Consider the following 24,423-nt stretch of genomic DNA (forward strand, 5'->3'; position numbering starts at 1 on the left):
GACTTATAGCAACACATGCGTATTTGCCTTACACGCAGATGCTGACACATCTAAAGATGAAGAAACAAACACATTTTCCATGAACACTTCTTTTTCAACCCTGTATCAGCCCCAGATACTATGTTTCTGGCACAGTTTTTCAAACCATACAAACACATATTCTTCTTTTTTATTAAAAGAAATTTTAAATATTCCAGGTATAAGTCAAATGCAATTGTTAATTTTAAAACAAACATGAACTATTAAAATATCTGTTGTAATTTCCAAATGGATAAGATAGGAGACATTGAAAAGAGAAAAAAAAAAGTATCTAACAAAAAAACATAATGCCATCCAGTAAACGTTAGTAGTCCTTTGCAGCTTCAGTAGATTTATCCATGCAGAGATTAATAATCACACAACGTCTTTTCTTTGCTAAAGTCCCTGTTTCCACGTACTGTACCAAAGCAATAAAAATACAGCATAAAAAGACATCTAAAAAGTCTTCTTCCTACAAAAACACGGTTCAGTAGAGAAGGATCAGGTTGACAGTATCACAATCACCATCACTGGAACAGTCCTGGGATTACACATGGCACTGATAAAGGACATTAGCAGAACTGACAAAACAATGGCTGCAACAGATCTGATTCAGCAGAATAGTTTAGAGCAGTGGTTCTCAAACTCGGTCCTCAGGACCCCACACAGTGCATGTTTTGCAGGTAACCCAGCAAGTGCACAGGTGTATTAATTACTCACTGACACATTTTAAAAGGTCCACAGGTGGAGCTAATTATTTCACTTGCGATTCTGTGAGGAGACCTGCAAAATACGCACTGTGTGGGGTCCTGAGGACCGAGTTTGAGAACCTGTGGTTTAGAGCATATCATTTGATTTCATCCTTTTTTTTTTTTTTACAAAACAGTTATGGAAAAATCTTCTTGTTTCAAGGTTTAAATTTCATACAAATCAAAAGAATAATACTATGAATATAACAGGTAGATATAAACAAAGGAGATTAGTGCTATGAGTGTCTGCTTTATTTAGAGTTATTTTATCTGTTGTTATTTAGATTCACCAAAATGCAACTTTTTGAATTATAGGTTTTCAAACAGAATTTTCATTTATGAACCAGTGCAGAGTAACATCCAGAAACTTTCTTTTTGGATTTTTATTTATTTATAAGCCGTCGCCAGCCCATCCCTGCCCCGAAACAGCATCAGACTGTCAATCACTGACAGTCTGAAGCCGTTCTGCGTCCGCCATCACAGACTCTTACGGCATATGCACAATATGGGTCCAGCACATGTGCAAAGTACCAAACATCTGTACTTTGTTCCCGGGGCCTCATTCAGAGGTACATGCAAACATGTGACTGGCAAGAGATGCAAGTACCTACAGTATGCCTGTGTCCGACTCAGAATCGGGCCCAGGATGAGCAACATGATCTGCTCATTTGGCATCATAACTTGTACTAAATTAATCAAAGTTATTATACAAATGGTCAGGTAGATTCAGTTAACCACAGGATTTACCCCACGGCTAAAGTTCTGCCCAGAGCTATTCAATTGAGTGGTAAGCTTCAGAGGGAGCTATCAACGTGGATTTTTTTTTTCTTGCAGCCTCAGGAGCTGTAAGAAAAAACCTATTTAAATGCACCCTCTGGGATTTCCACGCAGGCAAACACCTAGATTGCGAGCACTTAACCTGGGTTTACAGAGCAGGAAAATTGCCTAATAATTGAATAGCTCTGGCATTAAACCCTATGTCTTACAGCTATATGATTCATGTCCTAAACACATTTATAAAACTTTACTATGCTAATTCTATATGGCAAAGTGCATATAGAATTTTACTATTATCAATTAGTTTGCATGTTTGGAGGTCTTATGTCAGACAACCATACTGTAAAGGAATTACTTTCTGTGCTAGCATTGTGGTTCTCAAATACTGTATAGAAACTAGTGGGAAATTGCTAAAAGTAGCAGATCAAGGTTTCTAAATAACATCATTAATGAAATAGTCAAACGGTCCTTCATACCACTGCTGTCACAAGCCTGGTCAGATCACTTCTGTTGTAGGGATGACTGTGTTGAATCTGCCGGCACAGTTTTAGATCTGGCTACTCAGCATACCTGGAAAATAAGTGTTCATAGATACTGTATATGGCAAATGCCAGCCTGAACACCTGCACTCCTCGAATGAAGACCTTATGTTTGGGGCAGTGGTGGTCATTAATTGACCTGTTCTATGGGCTGGGTATGATGAGCCCGCACTTTTTCAGTTTAGGAAGGGTTTAGAACTTTGATGTACAGTACATCTCACTACTATGTGAATCAGAAAACAAGCTGCATTGTATTAATATTATTTATATTTTACTCTTTGCACATCTCTATTGAATTACTGAACAGTGTAAACTAATGGGGGATATATATAAAACATACCACCAGGCTTTTGGCAAAAAGTTTAATGTAAATGTCACAAAGCAAAACAGACCACCAATATAACTGTGCAGAGGAAAACAACAATGGTGTCTGTAAAACACAAAGAAACTATTTAAAAACCTATTTTAAAAGAATTTAATAATTTTACTCATGGATTTGTGAGCGGAAATGTGTGAAGTTCCCTTCCTGTAATCACGTCATAACTCGTTAGTTTCTGACAGCTAATTGTATTCTACTCTTCTCTGTATAGATTGTAAAAAATTGATGAGCAGATTTTTTTCTGATCTGATATGGTAGATCCTAACAAATTAATAGCGCAACGACTAAAATTAAATGCAGGTTGTAAATGTCTTGTTTACAAACACAATGATAGACGTGTCTCAAATTAGTCCACCTCTAGGTCACCTCTAAAAAAACATTCTTCACATACAGTATATATTTCCATCAATGACTCTAATTGTAAAAGGCTGAGGGGCTGAATACGTAATGCTACACAATCATGGCATATTGGGGTAGATGTATTAACCTGGAGAAGGCATAAGGAAGTGATAAACCAGTGATAAGTGCAAGGTAATAACGCACCAGCCAATGAGCTTCAATATGCAAATTGACAGTTAGGAGCTGACTGGCTGGTGTGTTTGTCACCTTGCACTTATCACTGGTTTATCACTTCCTTATGCCTTCTCCAGGTAAATACATCTGCCCCAATATTAGAGCCAATTAGGTGAAATTAGCATAAATTAGAAGAGCCTACAGAGTAAACTTGTTTGAGTCACTTACTGAGCTGGAATTTATATTTATGTACTGAGAGCATATTTGGAATATTGGTCCTGATTCGGCTTTGGAAGCAAAGCAATAAAGTAAGCAACTGGGCAAAACCATGTTGCTCTGCATGTGGGGCAGATGTAACACGTGCAGAGAGAGTTAGATTTGGGAGGGATGTGTCCAAAATGAAATCTAAATTGAAGTGTAAAAATAAAGCTGTCTAACATTTGTGCAAAAGCAGCCAGTATTTATCCTGCACAATGTAAATGTGTTTCCTCACTTTCATTGCAAAATGGTTTGTTCCAGATACAAAGTTAAGTACTTTTTCTGCCTTGCTTCCAAATCCGAATCAGGCTTTTTCTATATGGTCTTGGATCACCTGTTCTTGTTAATTGGAACAGTGATTAAAATGGATATTTGAAACTTGTTAGTGAAAGGTAGTATTACAATCGATGCAGCAGGAGTAGTGGAGGTATGACATACCACCATATACCGGATCACTTTATCCAGTGTATATTTTATTATTAAATTGTGTTACACAGTTTCTGTTCTGCTTCTGATCTCGCCACCTTTGCAATAAACAATGACCTTGATAAAATAAAATACAACACTGTAGATACATAAATTATCTGATTTGCCCCTGGCAAGTTTCAAATCATGACCCCAATGCCACATGCTTTGATGTGCCTGATCACCCACTGAAATACTCATAATCCTTTAGTATCCACTTTGGATCTCTTATTAATTTGCACAGCAAGCCCAATATTCCAAGTAACTGCAAAAACTTTAATGAGCAGCCAGAACTTTTCCCAAAGGTCACTGATATATATAGAAATCTAGTCAACTAAGGACCATTTTATCTTTTTTGAAGGTCGTACTTGCACAATTGAATTTGGTTCAGTAGGATCCTAGCCTTACTGCATGGACACACAATTACTGCCCCTATTATAATCAATGAAACACAGTCAGTGAGTGTTATCTTTCTTTTTTGTTGTTTAGAGCAGTGGTTCCCAAACTGTGTGCCGTGGCTCCCTGGGGTGCCTCGGGATACTTGCAGGGGTGCCTTGGATTGGTGGTCCAGGACCAATTCAAATTATTTATGGTCAATGTAATAGGCAATACCAGTGCTAGTAGCTGTCAGTCATAAAATATGGGGACAAACAGTAGCAAATCTTGTCCCTCACCACACAATTGAGCCAAAGGATGACATATAAACACAATTTACTTAATTTAATATTTCTTTCTAAATTTCTCAATAAGAAATTTTTGGCCTAGGGGTGCCGTAAAAAAAAATTCTGATACTCTAGGGCGCCGTGATTCAAAAAAGTTTGGAAACCACTGGTTTAGAGCATTCAGCAAACTACACCATTATGACCTTTCACTGCCTAGATCGGGTGGTCTTCTGTTTGCCGGCGGTCGGGCTCCCGGCGCTCAGTATACCGGCGCCAGGAGCCCGACAGCCGGAATACCGACAATTATTTTCCCTCGTGGGGGTCCACGACCCCCATAGAGGGAGAATAAAATAGTGTGGCGCGCGTAGCGCGCCACCGTGCCCGTAGCGTGGCGAGCGCAGCGAGCCCGCAAGGGGCTCATTTGCGCTCGCCAAGCTGTCGGTAAGCCGGCGGTCGGGCTCCCGGCGCCGGGATGCTGGTCGCCGGGAGCCCGACCGCCGGCCAGCCGTAGTGAACCCCCTAGATCACCCTGTCTTTAAACTTGAATACCTGGTGCCTAATCTATCTCATTTGCACACAAAACTGTTAGCAAAGAAACTAGAAAAGACTGATAGAAAAAAATTAACCAAAAAAGTATGTTTGGACCACATTACGTCTTCAAAAATATCATAAATTTGCAAATATTTCAATAAAGATTGTACACAGAAATGCTGAAAATGTGTCTAGAAAACAGAAAACTTTACCCAAATTACAAAGCTGAAAGTGCATTACCTTTCTTTACGTAAGCTGTTCTAAACTGTTTTTCTTTTCTCATTAATATGGAAAACGCATTTCCAAGCAATGCACAAGAAACAATGTACAACTAGGAGCAATTTCAGTTTATATATCTTAGCAACTTTCAAAATTTATGTTCTACAACTGGCCAAGTTACATTTTGATTTACAAAGGAATTTGCTCTTATCTTGCTCCATTTGTTCTGCATTAGCCAGGTCACAGACACTGTTTTGACAAATACCCTCAGGAAAAATGAATGTACGCAATTTGCAGCTCCAAAACTGTCCATTTAAACTCTCGCTTTTATGTGCTATACAATAAAGTGCATAAAAATTGGCAGGAAATACAGGCGCCATAGACATTGCTAATATCTTTTGCCAGTACTTACTACTTATTTTTGTTTTACAGCACAAACTAATAAAGGCTCAGATAGCTTAGATTTGAAACCAACTGCAGGAGACCGAGGGCTATCACTTTATTACAACTGAAATGTCGCTGTCCTTTGTTAATATAATCCTGGAAGCAATAGCTGTCATTGCTCTGACATAAATTCTTACTGTACCCTGCAACATAATCTATTGTTTTTCTCAAACCACATCTAGTTAAATGTTATAAATACAGAGACAGAAATCTTCAAGAAAAAGTCAAAAGGAAATACAAGTAATAGACTAAAAGGTTCATTTCAACTCCACATAGTCTCTGGATTAAGTACTGAGAAATTCTGTATTTCAGAACTGACATCTTGGATGAAGGTGTCTGACGCCTGCTTTCATATTGAAACCTCTGCTTTTATATTGAAACTTCATATTCTCTTGTCTCCTGAAATAAAAGAGCAAAACATACAGTGCTGTAAAGACCATTTTAACAATATTTAAATCTAATAATATATTTAGCAGTATAATTATAGCATTTATCAATTGTCCCAAGCTATTGCGTTGTCCCAAGCTATTGCGTACTGTCTCTGGGGTTATTCAAGTTTGTTAGCAAAGCAAAAAAAGCACACTAATGGGCAAAACCATGTTGCACCGCAGGGGGTGAAGCAGATGTAACATGCGCAGAGAGAGTTAGATTTGGGTGGGGTGTTTTCAAACTGAAATCTAAATAGCAGTGCAAAAATAAAACAGCCAGTATTTACCCTGCATAGAAACAATATAACTCACCCAAATCTAACTCTCTCTGCACATGTTACATCTGCCCCACCTGCAGTGCTACATGTTTTTGCCCATTAGTGTGCTTTTTTGGTTTGCTAGCAAACTTGAATAAGGCCCTCTTATCGTACTCCTTTACAACACTAGCTTTGATTATGCATCTAGCACTTGTATGTTAGAAAAATATATACATTGGAGGTTAGGTTTAGGCTTCGAGGGGAGGGTTAGTTTTATGCTGTGCCCCGGGGGATTAAGTTTAGGCTGTGAGGAGGGGGCTGGGGTTTAGTGTTAGGCATCCCCCAGAAAGTGCTAGGGTTAGGCTGCGGGAATGGGGGTGGGGGGGAGGGGGTAGAGTTAGGGTTAGGCTGCGGAGAAGGCGGGGATTTAGGTTTAGGCACAACTGGGGATGGTTAGAGTTAGGCTGCAGGGAGGGTGGGGGGTGTTAGGTTTAGACTGCGGTGAGGGTGGGATAGGGGGCCAGAGGGGGAAGTATACTTACCTTTCCCTGTCAGGATTCCAAACATCGGGATGACGCGGTTGGTATTCTGCCTGCCGGCATCCTGACCGCTGGCAAATCAAACCCAAGCCACCAATATCCTGCACATCAGAGCAGGATTATAAGGGTTCAGATGGAGTAGTTGCCCAGGGTCCCCACACAACCCCTTGGCTGTCTCCCACTGCTGTGTTAGAGGTGCACTCTCTGAAATGCCTCTGCTTGCCTGCTACAGCTGGAGGACACTAGGGGGACATGTACTAAGCAGTGATAAAATTGGAGAAGAGAGCCAGTGGAGAAGTTGCCCATGGCAACCAATCAGCATTGATGTAACATTTATAATTTGCATACTATAAAAGTATACAGAGCAGCTGATTGGTTTCCATTGGCAACTTCTCCACTGGCTCCCTTCTCCACTTTCATCACTGCTTAGTACATGTCCCCCTTTAAGACCCAGAGCGGCTGTAACCAGAGTTGTGACCTTGCACCTTCCGTGCATACGCGGTTCCCCACTACGTGTTTCCTTCTTCTTCATCCACAGCATTGGACGAGCCCCTGCATTTTCCTCCACAATGGAGGATATACATACCTATAGTGATCCTAAAATCTTCAAAGTAATAACCTTCTACTGGCTGCTAGGGACGCACAAGAATAACTGATCACGTGACTCCAGACAAGTCTTCTGTCATTTTATTGCAAGATGGTTTGTAAGGAAGAATTTAATGTACAATGTAGAACCAGTACAGTAATAGTATGCTTGCGTAATTGCAAACAGATGAAACTAACGTGGGGACATTGAAATACAGTACATGTGAAAGCCAAGCTATTTGTGGGTGCTTTCAGTTTTAATTAAAAATATAACATATACAATGATGATAATAAATAATATACAATGATGATAATTACTAGCACTACTGAATAACTTTTGATTGGCTAATTGTGAATGCACTGCTGATGACAATAGGTGTTTTCTTAGTTGCTCGTGCATGTATTAAGCCTAACGCTAGATGGGAGTAAAGCAAAACATAGTAAGTAATGCTGCATTGCAGGTAGGGCAGATGTAAAATGCCCAGAGAGAATTAGAACAGGGAGGGGAGTGTCCACAAATCAAAATTCCAGTGTAAAAAAAAGCATTTGTGGGCTACATGCAGAAGCAGCCAGTATTTATCCTGCATGCAAAAAATGATAAATGTATTTGCACCCCTTGCAGTGCAGCATGGTTTGTCCAGGTGCACCATTACTTGCTCTTTTTGCTTTATTCCCTGCGTGCTTAATAGCAAACATGTACTATATGTCCCAAGCAAAACAAACCGTTAAATAAAAATATGATGTATTGCAAATAAAAACCTGGCACATCAGCTACTGGTACAGACAACTTGTGATAGTTGTCACTTCGCATCACAATTGTGGCTGTGTAGTGAACACAACGTGTTTCTGCGATTTGGAGCACAATTGCTTTCAAACTTAATCAGCATCTATGAGTATAAGTAACAACATTCTCGATTCCTCCATTCTGTATTCGTTTTGTACAGAAACTATTACTTATTACAATTTATTATTTCACATTTTTTTAACAATGAAGAAATGGAAAATATATTTCAATTATATATAATTTTTTTGTATCGTGAATGCATTTGTGCCTCCTGTGAGCAGTATACAATTTATAACTTTATATAAAGTTAGACATCATTGGTGAGTATTTTTACAGGTCTGAATTCTGGTTGATTCATCACAAAAGCATATTATAATACACTTAGCAAATACATAATCACATACCCCAGTCTCATAAATTGGATTGTCAAACTCTGTCTCTACTGTTATCTGGCTGTAAGGATGAGAATACATAAGGGGAAGGCGAAGACTGGAATAGTATCTGCATCTGAAAACAGAAGACAAGTTACTGATAACTAAATAGTATATTTACAAAACTACAATCACCACTAATGTAAGTAATGTGCCTTGTTTCATTTTATTATACGTACTTCACAAATTAGCTTAATACATGCTTAAGTATATTCAATGGGAACTACTACACACAGTGATGTAGAGAAAGGGGGGAGAGGGTACAAATTACCCGGGCCCAAGTCAGATGGAGGGGCCCAGTGGGGCAGCAGCTCTTCTCCTCAGCCCAGCACACCATGCTGTGTGCTGAGTTGCTGTGTGGCCAGGAAGGCGCTTAAGATACCATTTTTTCTTTACTTTTTTAAGGGTGCATGGCCACGCCTCCTGTGAATAGGCCACACCCCCTGAAAAGTACCTGGGCCCAGCCAGGCTCTCTACTGCCCTGACTACACACACCCATGAGTGGCATTATATATAATAGCATACCCCTGAACTTGATTTCTGATTATCAAAATTCCTTTCAAGTCCCATATTCCCCTTTTCATCTTCAGAGTGGAGCAGAGTGGATGCAATTTGATAGGAAGGTTTATGAAAGTTACGTGGGCGGTTCTGGAATTTGATATGCTTGCCTAAAGAGATGAGCTTTCAGGGAACACTTAAAGGTTTGGAGACTAGAGGAGAGTCTTATTGTGCGTGGTAGGGCATTCCACAGAGTGGGTGCAGCCCGATGAAAGTTCTGCAATCGTGAGTGCGAGCGAGTAATGAGTGTGGATGAGAGACGCTGGTCTTGTGAAGAGCTGAGGTCGTGTTAGGAGATATTTTAAGATAAGCGAAGTGATGTACGTTGGTGTAGTTTGGTTTATGGCCTTGTGTGTGAGTAAAAGTATTATATATTGAATACGGTAGAATACAGGCAAGGGCGTAGCAGGCAGTGCAGCTGCTATGGGGCCCAGAGTTGAGAGAGGCCCATCTTTCCTGTCAGTTACATATGTTACTGTATATACATTTTTCGCCATTGGGTGGTACGTAGGGGTCCTTTCAAACTTTTTCCTTGGGGCCTGCAATATATTTAGGTATACCCCTGGGCCTGCTCATTGTAGTGTGGTATACAATGAACTGGAGAGCATTTTAATGTTATATAATATGAACTGGGGCCCTGTAATGAGGCACAATATGAACGGGGAGCACTATATATCATAATGTGAATTGGGGGTACTATTCGGCATAATGCGTACTGGTATCTCTGAAATGTAACATAGGGTGAACTTATTCACTACTACGATTCATAAAAGAATCTAGGGCACTACTATGGGGCATAACATTAAATAAGTCTCTACTATGGTTCAGAAAATGAACTACAGTACTGTAGGACACTATTACAAGGCATAAAATGAACAACTGCTGCAGAGAAGTGTCTCTCTAGAAGCATTGGGACGGGGGCCCCTTCAAAATGTTGCTATGGGGCCCAAAAAGTTCTTGCTACGCCCCTGAATACAGGTAACCAATGGAGGATGAATGTCTAGCGAGGAAGATTAGCCTCGCAACTGCATTCAGAATGGATTGTAGTGGTGAGAGTCTCATTTTTGGAAGACCAGTTAGGAGACTATTGCAATAATCAATGCGTGGGAGATAATGAGAGCATGGTTAGAGTTTTAGCAGTGTCTTGTGTAAGGTATGGTCCTATTTTGGATATGTTTTTTAGATGCAAGTAACATGATCTTGAGACAGATTGAATGTGGGGAACAAAGGACAGATCAGAGTCAAGGATGACACCTAGGCAGCAAGCTTGTGGGGTAGGGTAGATTGTCGAGTTTTCAACAGTGATCGAGATATCAGGTTGATACCTACTATTGGCCGGTGGAAATATAGTTAACTCTGTCTTTGAAATATGAAGTTTGAGGTGGCGAGATGTCATCAAAGATGAAATGGCAGAAAGGCATTCAGTGACACGGCCCAGTACAGATAGGGACAAAGGGGTATATGCAATTCCGGGCGAATTGCGGCAATTTTTCGCCCGATTTTAAATTAGACACAATTCGACCGTCGAATTCCGGCCGGCGGGTGTCGGAATTCGACATATTCAATAAAAAACGGATTCGACAGTCCCGCTGTCGAAAAACGGACCAATTGACGGATTTTGAATCGACTTTTCAGATGGTACAAAAAATGGTAAAAAACACGAAAAAAAATTGCGTGGGGTCCCCCCTCCTAAGCATAACCAGCCTCGGGCTCTTTGACCGCGGGTAACCCCACCGCTGACCGCAAAGTTCCCACCATTTAAGATAATGGAGGAGGCTGTGCGATGCGCGTCTGACAGCTCCGACGCGCATACAGCTAATCAGGAGAGTGCCAGGACGTGGCGCTCCCTGATTGCCTGAAGGGACCCTCTGTGACAGGAGTCACAGGGGGTGTCAGCATTCGGGGAAAGGGGTCCCATGTGTAAACATGGGACCCCTTTCAGTCCGTGTGGATCGGGTAAATGCGTTTTTTTATTTTGCCAAGTACGTGGATTACAAATATCACAGGACACTGGATTTAGGTGAGTATAATTTTATTTTCAGGTACACCCTGTGGATTCTCCTTGGACAAGTGGACCGAACGTCGTGTCAACATAGGTAAGTATGTGTGTGTGTCGACATGTATGTAATAAAGTTGTACTTTCAAAGTGTGCGTGTACTGTTTTTTTTGGGTATTTTTTTTGCAGTAGAACTACAGGTACCAGCGGGCCCGTTCCCCCCCGCATGCTGGTACTTGTGGTTCTCCAAGTACCAGCTTGCGGGGGAGGCTTGCTGGGACTTGTAGTTCTTCTGCAAAAACAATATTCTTTCATTTTACTCAAGGCTATCAGCCCCCCATCCGCAGCCCTTGGATGGGGGGGACAGCCTCGGGCTTCACCCCTGGCCCTTGGGTGGCTGGGGGGGACCCCTTGATTTAAGGGGTCCCCACTCCTCCAGGGTACCCCGGCCAGGGATGACTAGTTGGGTATTTAATGCCACGGCCGCAGGAAGCGGTATAAAAGTGTCCCCCGGCTGTGGCATTATCTGTCCAGCTAGTGGAGCCCGGTGCTGGTACAAAAAATACGGGGGACCCCTACTCTTTTTGTCCCCCGTATTTTTTGCACCAGGACCAGACGCAGAGCCCGGTGCTGGTTGTTAAAATACGGGGGATCCCCTGTCATTTCCCCCCCGTATTTTGGCAACCAGGACCGGCTCAAGGAGCCCGAGGCTGGTTATGCTTAGGAGGGGGGACCCCACGCAATTTTTTTTTCGGGTTTTTAACCCATTCCATAAAAAAAAAATATATATTTTAAAAAATATATAAATAATACTTGTGCCACCTAAATAGACAAACCAAGTACCTAATCCCTTCTAATATAAATAGATATGCTATTAGCAATAAAAAACCACAAAAAAAACATGTTTTTAATTTTTTTTATTACATTCCGCCAGCAAAGTGAGGCAGATTGAAAATGACGAATTTACTGTCAAAAAGCACTGTTGTCGAATTTACATTCTTCAATTGAATATACTTTTGTCGAAAAGCCGCATTTGTACCATTGCAGAAATGTCGAATTTGTCAAATGTCGAATTTCAAAAAGTCGAATTTGAATAGTCCGTTTTTTTGACGAAAAGCACTGTATTGCATTGTCGAATTTTTTTTTGGGGCGAAAAAGTCCAGATTTTCGAAATTTTCGGGAATTCGACCGCAATTGCATATACCCCAAAGTATCTGGTTAAAAGCTCCTGTGGTTGCAAAAATAACCAACAATTGGAATGCTGATTGCGCCAATAAATCTGTAAAAAATGTCCTGGCCCTATGAGTCCTACTTTAGCTGCAACTAATGTGGCCCATAATCCATCCCTGTCTGCAGTTATAAATATATATGGTTATAACATAACCATATTAATAAATGTGATCAGAATGAATTACTGTGTCGTCGTTATAACTTAGACATACATGATAAATTACCATCCTGTTTAAAGTTACAATATAATGCCAACACAGTTAAAATACTGTAGTATAAATCACATTACTGCTTCGTCGGCATTGAGCGGTCGACATTACACTGTCTACAATGTAACTGTCAACCTTTTAAATACCTCCCAAATAAAAGGAAAATACCTCCCAAATAAATGTATTATTCATAAAGAGAGAGAACTATTTTCTCTGCAAGCATTCATTTTTCATTTCATGTTCTGCATCCAGACAACTGAGTATTTTGTCTGAAAATTATACACAGTTTTCAGCAAAATTACTGTACAGTATGTGCTTGTGACTATGTATTCTAGCCTTGTGGACTTAAAAGTGATAATGCTTTTTAGATGGAGAAAGACTAGCAACCTTGAACATAAACAAAGCATATAACATCAGGGAAAACAAACAACCATGAATACAGTACCTGGCATTGAGCAACTGCTAAATATAACAGTGTTGCAGACAGAATGTTCTACATCAATAATAAGGTTAGTAAACAACTGGTATAAGATATGTTTATAATGTAAGACTGTCTGAGACTGGTAATATAACATCCTTGACACTACCGCTCCTGGCAAATTAGCATACTGTCAAACACTCCTCTTTTTATATAACTGCGGCCCCCACCTGACACAACATTCTCCACCAATCAGATTAATTCTCTCTCATTTTTGAATTCTAAGTAAGATATATGTGTATATATATATACATATGGAAGAACGAGGCGGCACTCAGAGACTGTAAAGCAGTGTAACCATGTGTTAGTGCATTCAACGTTTCGGGGACCACCCCCTCTTCGTCAGGATAAATGCAATTATGAACAGGCAGTGTTTAAATAAGCACTAACTCCGCCCCCCCCCCCAATCGAGATTCCCCCACACACCAACTCTGCATACCATGCATGTTGTAGTAGGGTGATACCCCGGGCAGAGCCGGATTAAGGCCCCGGGAGGCCTGGGGCACTAAAGAGCAGGGGGCCCCCATGGACTAAATATATATATATATATATATATATATATATATCCACATCGCTAAGAATCCCTCCTCCTTCAGTTCAGCGTGTGGCGCGCCAATGACTGAGCCGCAGGCTTGCTGAGCCGGACAGCAATTGGACAGCTGAGCCGTCGCTCAGCTGCCCTGACTACAGCTGTTAGAGCACTCTTCTTAGAGCTGTAGTCAGCGCAGCTGAGCGACGACTCAGCTGTCCAATTGCTGTCCGGCTCAGCAAGCCTGCGGCTCAGTCATTGGCGCGCCGCACGCTGAACTGAAGGAGGAGGAGGGACAGGGCAGCGGGGAGCCGGGGCTCGTGAGCGCAGCACCGCAGATCGGATTGAAGAGAGATCCGATCTGTGGTGTGGCAGGGGGCCCTTTTGGAAAGGGGGGCCGGGACCCCCCCCTTAATCCGTCTCTGACCCCGGGGGAAGGCACCCGAGCAAGTCGGTCCCTGCGATGGACACCTTGAGTGCCAGGGGTACAGCGGATATATATATATATATATATATATATATATATATATACTGAGTTCATACTATATAATAAAAGGCTAATGCTGCTCCTCGCATCTATGGGGGAGGGGGGGAGAGATTCAAGTGTTTTGAGCTGATGGAGCAATTCAAGTGTTGCTGTGTTCGGGCGCACACAGCTGTCGTTGCTGACATTACTTTTATGTTGTTCCGTCATTTTGACAGGCTGGTAACTAGTATTATATACTGTATTCAAACATCAATTGGAATATTCTGTACACATAAGATGAAGACAGATTAATGAAATGTATCATTTTAATATGTTTGTTTTTACAAGGATGATCAAAATGTAGAGGGTTTACATTTTTGTTTTTACAAGGATGATCTGCTCATGTAGAGGGTTTACATTTTTGTTTTTACAAGGATGATCTGCTCATGTAGAGGGTTTACATTTTTGGAAAAAATATGCTGGATGCCTTTTATGCAATAATGGTATATATAATTATTTAATTCCATAACTGAGGGTGTTGATCCATAAAATTTACTTGATTACAATGTATGTGAAAAAGAAGGATTTTTACCCTTTGATAAAAATGGAAGTTGACACCTTCCGCCCTCCCCCCACCTCTCATTAATTTTGGATCAACACATCATTTAGTAAAGTTATAGTAAATGGATTTGTATTTTTAAACTGGGGTGCTCAACTTCAACCCTCAAGTATCCCCACCACTACCACCAGGTCATGTTTTGAGGATTTCTGTCTGCGGTAGCAGGTAGGATAATTACTAAATAACTTACCTGTGCATGATTAAAGAAATCTACACAACATGACCTGCTGGTGGTACTTGAGGACAAGTGCTGTGAACCACTATTTTAAACTATATATACTATAAATGACATACTGTAGTATCATAGTGCGTCAAAGCCTCTGGAGACATGAAAAGCACAGTAGATGCATGCATTCCCTTTTAACTGCTCTTGTTATTTATTTATACTTTGAAAGATGACTTAAAAAAGTGTTGTACACAAGACATGCAAGAAGTGTCCAGCAGATGTCAGCATATCAGCAGATTTTAATTTTTAAGCCTATGTTAGAAGCTGGTGGTGGCCTGGGGCACAGATTGTCATTCTTTTGTAACACAAATTCAGTCCATACTGTATCCTATTTGGGTCTATTACATAAATCTTTTATTGAATAATCTCCTTACGCAACGTAATTATGTACATTTTGCTGTTTCAGACATGTGTGGCCTTGTATACTAAGCTCAGGTCTACGCATATATTTATGGGTAGAAAAGAATTGGAGATTAAGAACATAAAAAACTCATAATCTATTAACTGCTACCAAGCAACATACAGTATATGCATAGTTGCCAGCTGTTCAAAATAGTTTCATATTGCATGTTGCACTTGGTGCTGTCCATGCAGCATTACGGGGGAAATTCAATTGCTGGTGAATCCTTTGCCTTGCTGAATCTGCATTGCACCTGCCGTATTATACGGTAGCAGGATCTCACACAAAAGTGTTTGCTGCACCATAGGGCAGCAAGCACTTTTGTGTGAATAGGGCATTCAGTCGGCCAGGTGAAAGCTACAAGATAGGGTGTCGTTGCTGGTGTTTAAATGCTGGGGCAATAGCAATACACGCCCTTCGCCGGCAATTAAATTCCCCCCATATATGTTCATCAATTATAGGTATTGTCTCAAATGTTGCATTTCTAAAGAGGCTCTTCAATAAATATGAACTTACAAATAATAAGAAATTGAGAGATCTTCAACTTATTTACAGATATACATACATACATACATACATACATACATACATACATACATACATACCTAGAAGTAATACAGTCTTGTGCAGTTGCTCTATCTTGAAATACGGGGGCATTTAAATGGATATCCAAAGTAACAAATCCTTAATATGCACAACATCATAAAAAGTCTAAATATATATATATATATTAGGTATAGGAATAATTATCAGAAATTTCAAATGTTCTTCAGGCAACTCATAGTTTGGTTAGTATTTTCTTTTTTTGTGGATCAGAGTCCATGAGATAAGACCAGGAACTAAAATCTTCAGAAACCCATACTAGTGATAATGATATGAAATAGACTGGATCTACAGTGCCACAGAACCGTAATAGTGATAGGAGGGAGGGCCTGGATCTACAGCTCCAGAGAACCATAATAGTGATAGTAGAGAGCATCTGGATCTACAGCTCCAGAGAACCGTTATGATGATAGGAGAGAGGGCCTGGATCTATAGCTCCAGAGAACCATAATAGTTATAGGAGAGAGGGCCTGGACCTGTAGCTCCAGAGAACCATACTAGTGATAGGAGAGAGGGCCTGAATCTACAGCTCCAGAGAACCGTAATAGTGATAGGAGAGAGGACCTGGATCTACAAATCCACAGACCCATAATAGTGATAGAAGAGAGGGCCTGGACCTGCAGCTCTAGAGAACTGTAATATTGCTAGGAGAGAGGGCCTGGATCTACAACTCCAGAGGACAATAATAGTGATAGGAAAGAGGGCCTGGACCCTCAACTCCAGAGAACCGTAATAGTGATAGGAGAGAGGACCTGTAGCTACAGCTCCACAGAACCGTAATAGTGATAGGAGAGAGGGTCTGGATCTAAAGCTCCAGTGAACCGTAATAGTGATTGGAGAGAGGGCCTGGATCTACAGCTCCAGAGAACCGTAATAGTGATAGGAGAGAGGGCCTGGATCTACAGATCCACAGACCCGTAATAGAGGTAGGTGAAAGGGTCTGGATTTGCAGGTCCAGAAACCCTTAATAGTAACATAAGAGAGAGTATGGATCAGATCTCTGTATGGAGAAATCTATAAGATGTAAGAATATATGCATCGGGAGGAAAAAGATAAATTATCGAAGATAAGGAGAATCTAAGGGTGCTCTTTCAGCTAACACAATATCAGGACAATATCAAGCTCATGTACTGTTTTTTCCACAATTGCTGCTGTCTTACCGTGTAATATAAATATAGGCTCCTCCAAGCAGAACAGAAATAATCACAACTGGAATGAATATTGCTAATGCCATGTTCCCGCCTTCTAACGAGGTTTCTGCAGCTGCTTCTGCCACTAGAGAGAATAGAGAACAGATCTTTTCTACACCAGTATATACATACATTTGCCTAAAAGTTTATATATTGATAATTATTGTCATACTGCCTAAGAAACTATACTGTACATATATTAAAGTTTTTTTTTTGTAACCTATATACTTGTTAATTAGATATTTCAACTGCAAAAATGCCAAAATTGGAGTTCCAACACCTTTGATACTTTGACCCCTAGAATCATAATATCTTGGCTAAAACTTCCCAGGTACATTTGTAGCAGTATATTTAATATTACAATAAAAGGAGCTTATAGTCTGCATGATGTAAAACACCTGGCAGGAGCAATTGGTGAAAGCAGCCTCAATATGTATACCATGTGACCAGCTAGAAATGCAAAGTGACAATGTAAAATGTATTGTCGTCCCATGGAGAGAGCATGCTTTGGTCACCTGTTGATCAGTCAGTAATCACAAGGGAAACTGCAAATAGAACATGCCTGTCTTAATTAAAATCTTCCTTAAGAGCTTGCTTTAAGCCAAAATGAAGGTCACACTGGACAAGTAAAGTGGAAAGAGCCTCAAAGCCACTCAATGGCCCATAAAAGTGAGTTCATATTTGCAAAAGTTGAATGAAGCCACAAAACAGCATATACACTGCATGCACTTCTGTGCTCCCCAAAATCACAGTGCTTTTATTTGTAGGTGTCAGGTACTAATTTAAAAATCTATTGGACACTCAAGCTCTGTGACCAGCGACAGGACTATCAAAACACTGTCTTCAGGACTATCAAAACACTGTCTTTTATAATTACATGTATTGCCCTAAACCATAGTTATTCTAGAATCATTTATCAAACAATGGCAAGCAGGTGTCATTTTAAAAATACAACAACAATCTTTAAGATAGAAAGCTACAGTATATTTATTCATTTGATGAAATTATTCAATCAGAGCAGTTCAAATAATTAGGTTTTAGCTAGTGATGTGCACCGGAAATTTTTCGGGTTTTGTGTTTTGGTTTTGGATTTGGTTCCGAGGCCGTGTTTTGGATTCGGACGCGTTTTGGCAAAATCTCCCTGAAAATTTTTTGTCGGATTCGGGTGTTTTTTTTTACAAAAAACCCTCAAAAACAGCTTAAATCATAGAATTTGGGGGTCATTTTTATCCCATAGTATTATTAACCCCAATAACCATAATTTCCACTAATTTTCAGTCTATTCTGAACACCTCACACCTCACAATATTATTTTTAGTCCTAAAATTTGCACCGAGGTCGCTGGACGACTAAGCTAAGCGACCCAAGTGGCCGACACAAACACCTGGCCCATCTAGGAGTGGCACTGCAGTGTCAGACAGGATGGCACTTCAAAAAAATAGTCCCCAAACAGCACATGATGCAAAGAAAAAAAGAGGCGCAATGAGGTAGCTGTGTGACTAAGCTAAGCAACCCAAGTGGCCGACACAAACACCTGGCCCATCTAGGAGTGACACTGCAGTGTCAGACAGGATGGCAGATTTTAAAAATAGTCCCCAAACAGCACATGATGCAAAGAAAAAAAGAGGTGCACCAAGGTCGCTGGATGGCTAAGCTAAGCGACACAAGTGGCCGACACACACACCTGGCCCATCTAGGAGTGGCACTGCAGTGTCAGGCAGGATGGCACTTCAAAAAATAGTCTCCAAACAGCACATGATGCAAAGAAAAAAGAAAGAAAAAAGAGGTGCAAGATGGAATTGTCCTTGGGCCCTCCCACCCACCCTTATGTTGTATAAACAGGACATGTACACTTTAACAAACTCATAATTTCAGCGACAGGGTCTGCCACACGACTGTGACTGAAATGACTGGTTGGTTTGGGTCCCCACCAAAAAAGAAGCAATCAATCTCTCCTTGCACAAACTGTCTCTACAGAGGCAAGATGTCCACCTCCTCCTCATCGTCCGATTCCTCACCCCTTTCACTGTGTACATCCCCCTCCTCACAGATTATTAATTCGTCCCCACTGGAATCCACCATCTCAGGTCCCTGTGTACTTTCTGGAGGCAATTGCTGGTGAATGTCTCCACGGAGGAATTGATTATAATTCATTTTGATGAACATCATCTTCTCCACATTTTCTGGAAGTAACCTCGTACGCCGATTGCTGACAAGGTGAGCGGCTGCACTAAACACTCTTTCGGAGTAGACACTGGAGGGGGGGCAACTTAAGAAAAATAAAGCCAGTTTGTGCAAGGGCCTCCAAATTGCCTCTTTTTCCTGCCAGTATACGTACGGACTGTCTGACGTGCCTACTTGGATGCGGTCACTCATATAATTCTTTCAATGGTGACAGAATCATATGCAGTGACAGTAGACGACATGTCAGTAATCGTTGGCAGGTCCTTCAGTCCGGACCAGATGTCAGCACTCGCTCCAGACTGCCCTGCATCACCGCCAGCAGGTGGGCTCGGAATTCTTATCCTTTTCCTCGCACCCCCAGTTGCGGGAGAATGTGAAGGAGGAACTGTTGACGGGTCACGTTCCGCTTGACTTGACAATTTTCTCACCAGCAGGTCTTTGAACCTCTGCAGACTTGTGTCTGTCGGAAAGAGAGATACAACGTAGGTTTTAAATCTAGGATCGAGCACGGTGGCCAAAATGTAGTGCTCTGATTTCAACAGATTGACCACCCGTGAATCCTGGTTAAGCGAATTAAGGGCTCCATCCACAAGTCCCACATGCCTAGCGGAATCGCTCTGTTTTAGCTCCTCCTTCAATGTCTCCAGCTTCTTCTGCAAAAGCCTGATGAGGGGAATGACCTGACTCAAGCTGGCAGTGTCTGAACTGACTTCACGTGTGGCAAGTTCAAAGGGTTGCAGAACCTTGCACAACGTTGAAATCATTCTCCACTGCGCTTGAGTCAGGTGCATTCCCCCTCCTTTGCCTATATCGTAGGCAGATGTATAGGCTTGAATGGCCTTTTGCTGCTCCTCCATCCTCTGAAGCATATAGAGGGTTGAATTCCACCTCGTTACCACCTCTTGCTTCAGATGATGGCAGGGCAGGTTCAGGACTGTTTGCTGATGCTCCAGTCTTCGGCACGCGGTGGCTGAATGCCGAAAGTGGCCCGCAATTCTTCGGGCCACCGACAGCATCTCTTGCACGGCCCTGTCGTTTTTTAAATAATTCTGCACCACCAAATTCAATGTATGTGCAAAACATGGGACGTGCTGGAATTTGCCCAGATGTAATGCACGCACAATATTGGTGGCGTTGTCCGATGTCTCAAATCCCCAGGAGAGTCCAATTGGGGTAAGCCATTCTGCGATGATGTTCCTCAGTTTCCGTAAGAGGTTGTCAGCTGTGTGCCTCTTATGGAAAGCGGTGACACAAAGCGTAGCCTGCCTAGGAACGAGTTGGCGTTTGCGAGATGCTGCTACTGGTGCCGCCGCTGCTGTTCTTGCTGCGGGAGGCAATACATCTACCCAGTGGGCTGTCACAGTCATATAGTCCTGAGTCTGCCCTTCTCCACTTGTCCACATGTCCATGGTTAAGTGGACATTGGGTACAACTGCATTTTTTAGGACACTGGTGACTCTTTTTCTGACGTCTGTGTACATTTTCGGTATCGCCTGCCTAGAGAAATGGAACCTAGATGGTATTTGGTACCGGGGACACAGTACCTCAATCAAGTCTCTAGTTCCCTGTGAATTAACGGTGGATACCGGAAACACGTTTCTCACCATCCAGGCTGCCAAGGCCTGAGTTATCCGCTTTGCAGCAGGATGACTGCTGTGATATTTCATCTTCCTCGCAAAGGACTGTTGGACAGTCAATTGCTTACTGGAAGTAGTACAAGTGGTCTTCCAACTTCCCCTCTGGGATGACGATCGACTCCCAGCAGCAACAACAGCAGCGCCAGCAGCAGTAGGCGTTACACTCAAGGATGCATCGGAGGAATCCCAGGCAGGAGAGGACTCGTCAGACTTGACAGTGACATGGCCTACAGGACTATTGGCTTTCCTGTGTAAGGAGGAAATTGACACTGAGGGAATTGGTGGTGTGGTTTGCAGGAGCTTGGTTACAAGAGGAAGCGATTTAGTGGTCAGTGGACTGCTTCCGCTGTCATCCAAAGTTTTTGAACTTGTCATTGACTTCTGATGAATGTGGTCCAGGTGACGTATAAGGGAGGATGTTCCTAGGTGGTTAACGTCCTTACCCCTACTTATTACAGCTTGATAAAGGCAACACACGGATTGACACCAGTTGTCTGCATTTCTGTTGAAATAATTCCACACCGAAGAGCTGATTTTTTTTGTATTTTGACCAGGCATGTCAATGGCCATATTCGTCCCACGGACAACAGGTGTCTTCCCGGGTGCCTGACTTAAACAAACCGCCTCACCATCAGAATCCTCCTTGTCAATTTCCTCCCCAGCGCCAGTAACACCCATATCCTCATCCTGGTGTACTTCAAAAGTGACATCTTCAATTTGACTATCAGGAACTGGACTGCGGGTGCTCCTTTCAGCACTTGCAGGGGGCGTGCAAATGGTGGAAGGCGCAACCTCTTCCCGTCCAGTGTTGGGAAGGTCAGGCATCGCAACCGACACAATTGGACTCTCCTTGGGGATTTGTGATTTAGAAGAACGCACAGTTCTTTGCTGTGCTTTTGCCATCTTAACTCTTTTAAGTTTTCTAGCAGGAGGATGAGTGCTTCCATCCTCAGGTGAAGCTGAACCACTAGCCTTGAACATAGGCCAGGGCCTCAGCCGTTCCTTGCCACTCCGTGTCGTAAATGGCACATTGGCAAGTTTACGCTTCTCCTCAGACGATTTTGATTTAGATTTTTGGGTCATTTTACTGAGCTTTATTTTTTTGGATTTTACATGCTCTCTACTATGACATTGGGCATCGGCCTTGGCAGACGACGTTGATGGCATTTCATCGTCTCGGCCATGACTAGTGGCAGCAGCTTCAGCACGAGGTGGAAGTGGATCTTGATCTTTCCCTATTTTAACCTCCACATTTTTGTTCTCCATTTTTTAATGTGTGGAATTATATGCCAGTAATATATCAATAGCAATGGCCTACTACTATATATACTGCGCACAACTGAAATGCACCACAGGTATGGATGGATAGTATACTTGACGACACAGAGGTAGGTAGAGCAGTGGCCTACTGTACCGTACTGCTATATAGTATATACTGGTGGTCAGCAAACTGTGCAAAACTGAAATGCACCACAGGTATGGATGGATAGTATACTTGACGACACAGAGGTAGGTAGAGCAGTGGCCTTCTGTACCGTACTGCTATATAGTATATACTGGTGGTCAGCTAACTGTGCAAAACTGAAATGCACCACAGGTATGGATGGATAGTATACTTGACGACACAGAGGTAGGTAGAGCAGTGGCCTTCTGCACCGTACTGCTATATAGTATATACTGGTGGTCAGCAAACTGTGCAAAACTAAAATGCACCACAGGTATGGATGGATAGTATACTTGACGACACAGAGGTAGGTAGAGCAGTGGCCTTCTGTACCGTACTGCTATATAGTATATACTGGTGGTTAGCTAACTGTGCAAAACTGAAATGCACCACAGGTATGGATGGATAGTATACTTGACGACACAGAGGTAGGTAGAGCAGTGGCCTTCTGTACCATACTGCTATATAGTATATACTGGTGGTCAGCAAACTGTGCAAAACTGAAATGCACCACAGGTATGGATGGATAGTATACTTGACGACACAGAGGTAGGTAGAGCAGTGGACTACTGTACCGTACTGCTATATATATAGTTATACTGGTGGTCAGCAAAATTCTGCACTGTCCTCCTACTATATACTACAATGCAGCACAGATATGGAGCGTTTTTCAGGCAGAGAACGAATAATACTGGTGGTCACTGGTCACTGGTCAACAAAACTATGCACTGTCCTCCTACTATATAATACTGCTGGTCCCCAGTCCCTACAATAAAGCAATTAGCACACTGAGCACAGATATTTGCAGCACACTGAGCAGTCAGATATGGAGCGTTTTTCAGGCAGAGAACGTAGATATCCTCTCATGATCATCTCCAATGCACGAGTGAAAAATGGCGGCAACACGCGGCTCCTTATATAGAATACGAATCTCGCGAGAATCTGACCGCGGGATGATGACGTTCGGGCGCGCTCGGGTTAACCGAGCAAGGCGGGAGGATCCGAGTTGCTCGGACCCGTGAAAAAAAAGGTGAAGTTCGGGCGGAACCCGCTCATCACTAGTTTTAGCATTATAGAGTATGTTAGTTTACCAATTATAAACTGCTGTCATTACTGAGCTCAAGATGTCTTCCATTTAGCTACAAAACTGTCTGCTGAGAGATTATAACACATGAAGCTCTATATGACATAACATCTACACATCATTGTCTGTATATAACACCACTGAGCAAGGTCAGTTTATCTGAATCAAGGCTGCATACATGGCTTCATAATGGTCTAATAAAGATGCCACTTGGCCACTTGTTTCTATATGTATGTACAGATATATATACTACTGTATATATATATATATATATATATATATATGTATCTGATAAAATACATTAGTAGAAAAAGACCTAAGACTAGAGTACTAAATAACCTTTTTATTCAGAAATCAATACCACACTATTTTTACATATCTAATTAAACTGATAATATTTACATAGGTGCAGGTTGGTAGGAGAAAGTCCTTTGTTCTTACCTTGTAAAGCATGTTCAAATCTGTCTTGGGTAGCTATGGAAGAAATAGAAAATCAGTTCTGAAATCAAAATGAGAAGAGCCATATAACTTCATTCTCAATAGCCAGATGCTGGAAAAAGCTATCTCAGAGGTCTATGTCGTAACATGTTATTACTGTTTTTGCAAACATGAAGAAAATATATTATTGAAAGATATGGCCATTAGCATGCAATACAACAGCTATGTAGTATAAATGTCCATATTCAGAATGTCAACATAACAATATTGATACAGTCTGAATGTAGACACGGATACTATGTTTTCAGTCGTAATGTCAACATTCACAATTTTGACATTGACATAATGTCAACACTGTCATAATGTCAGCATTGGGAATGTTGACAGGCACAGTGTGACAGTCCATGTTAGCATAAGGCTGCGGTTAGGCTTAGAATAGGTCACGGTTAGGACATAAATGCACTATAAATGGCAAAATTTTAGCAGTGTGGCATTATGTTAATGTCAAACTTGTGAATGTCGGCATTTCGATATTACAACCATGTTGACATTCT

The 24,423-nt window shown here is 41.6% G+C and overlaps 1 protein-coding gene across 2 annotated transcripts in view; it reads right to left on the bottom strand.

The window, feature by feature from the left end:
* Positions 1-4,864: 4,864 nt before the first annotated feature.
* SEZ6L (seizure related 6 homolog like) overlaps positions 4,865-24,423 on the bottom strand; it is a 607,177-nt gene continuing 587,618 nt past the window's right edge. For both annotated transcript variants that reach the window (XM_063913207.1, XM_063913206.1), the window contains exons 15-18: positions 23,873-23,905; positions 17,053-17,167; positions 8,552-8,654; positions 4,865-5,953 (exon numbers count right to left, since the gene is read on the bottom strand). In XM_063913207.1, coding sequence (XP_063769277.1) covers positions 5,924-5,953; positions 8,552-8,654; positions 17,053-17,167; positions 23,873-23,905 — 281 coding nt within the window. In that variant the 3' untranslated portion in view covers positions 4,865-5,923. The remainder of the gene's footprint in view (positions 5,954-8,551; positions 8,655-17,052; positions 17,168-23,872; positions 23,906-24,423) is intronic.

Source organism: Pseudophryne corroboree, chromosome 1 (genome assembly GCF_028390025.1).
Source record: "Pseudophryne corroboree isolate aPseCor3 chromosome 1, aPseCor3.hap2, whole genome shotgun sequence".
NCBI classification, from domain to species: domain Eukaryota; kingdom Metazoa; phylum Chordata; class Amphibia; order Anura; family Myobatrachidae; genus Pseudophryne; species Pseudophryne corroboree.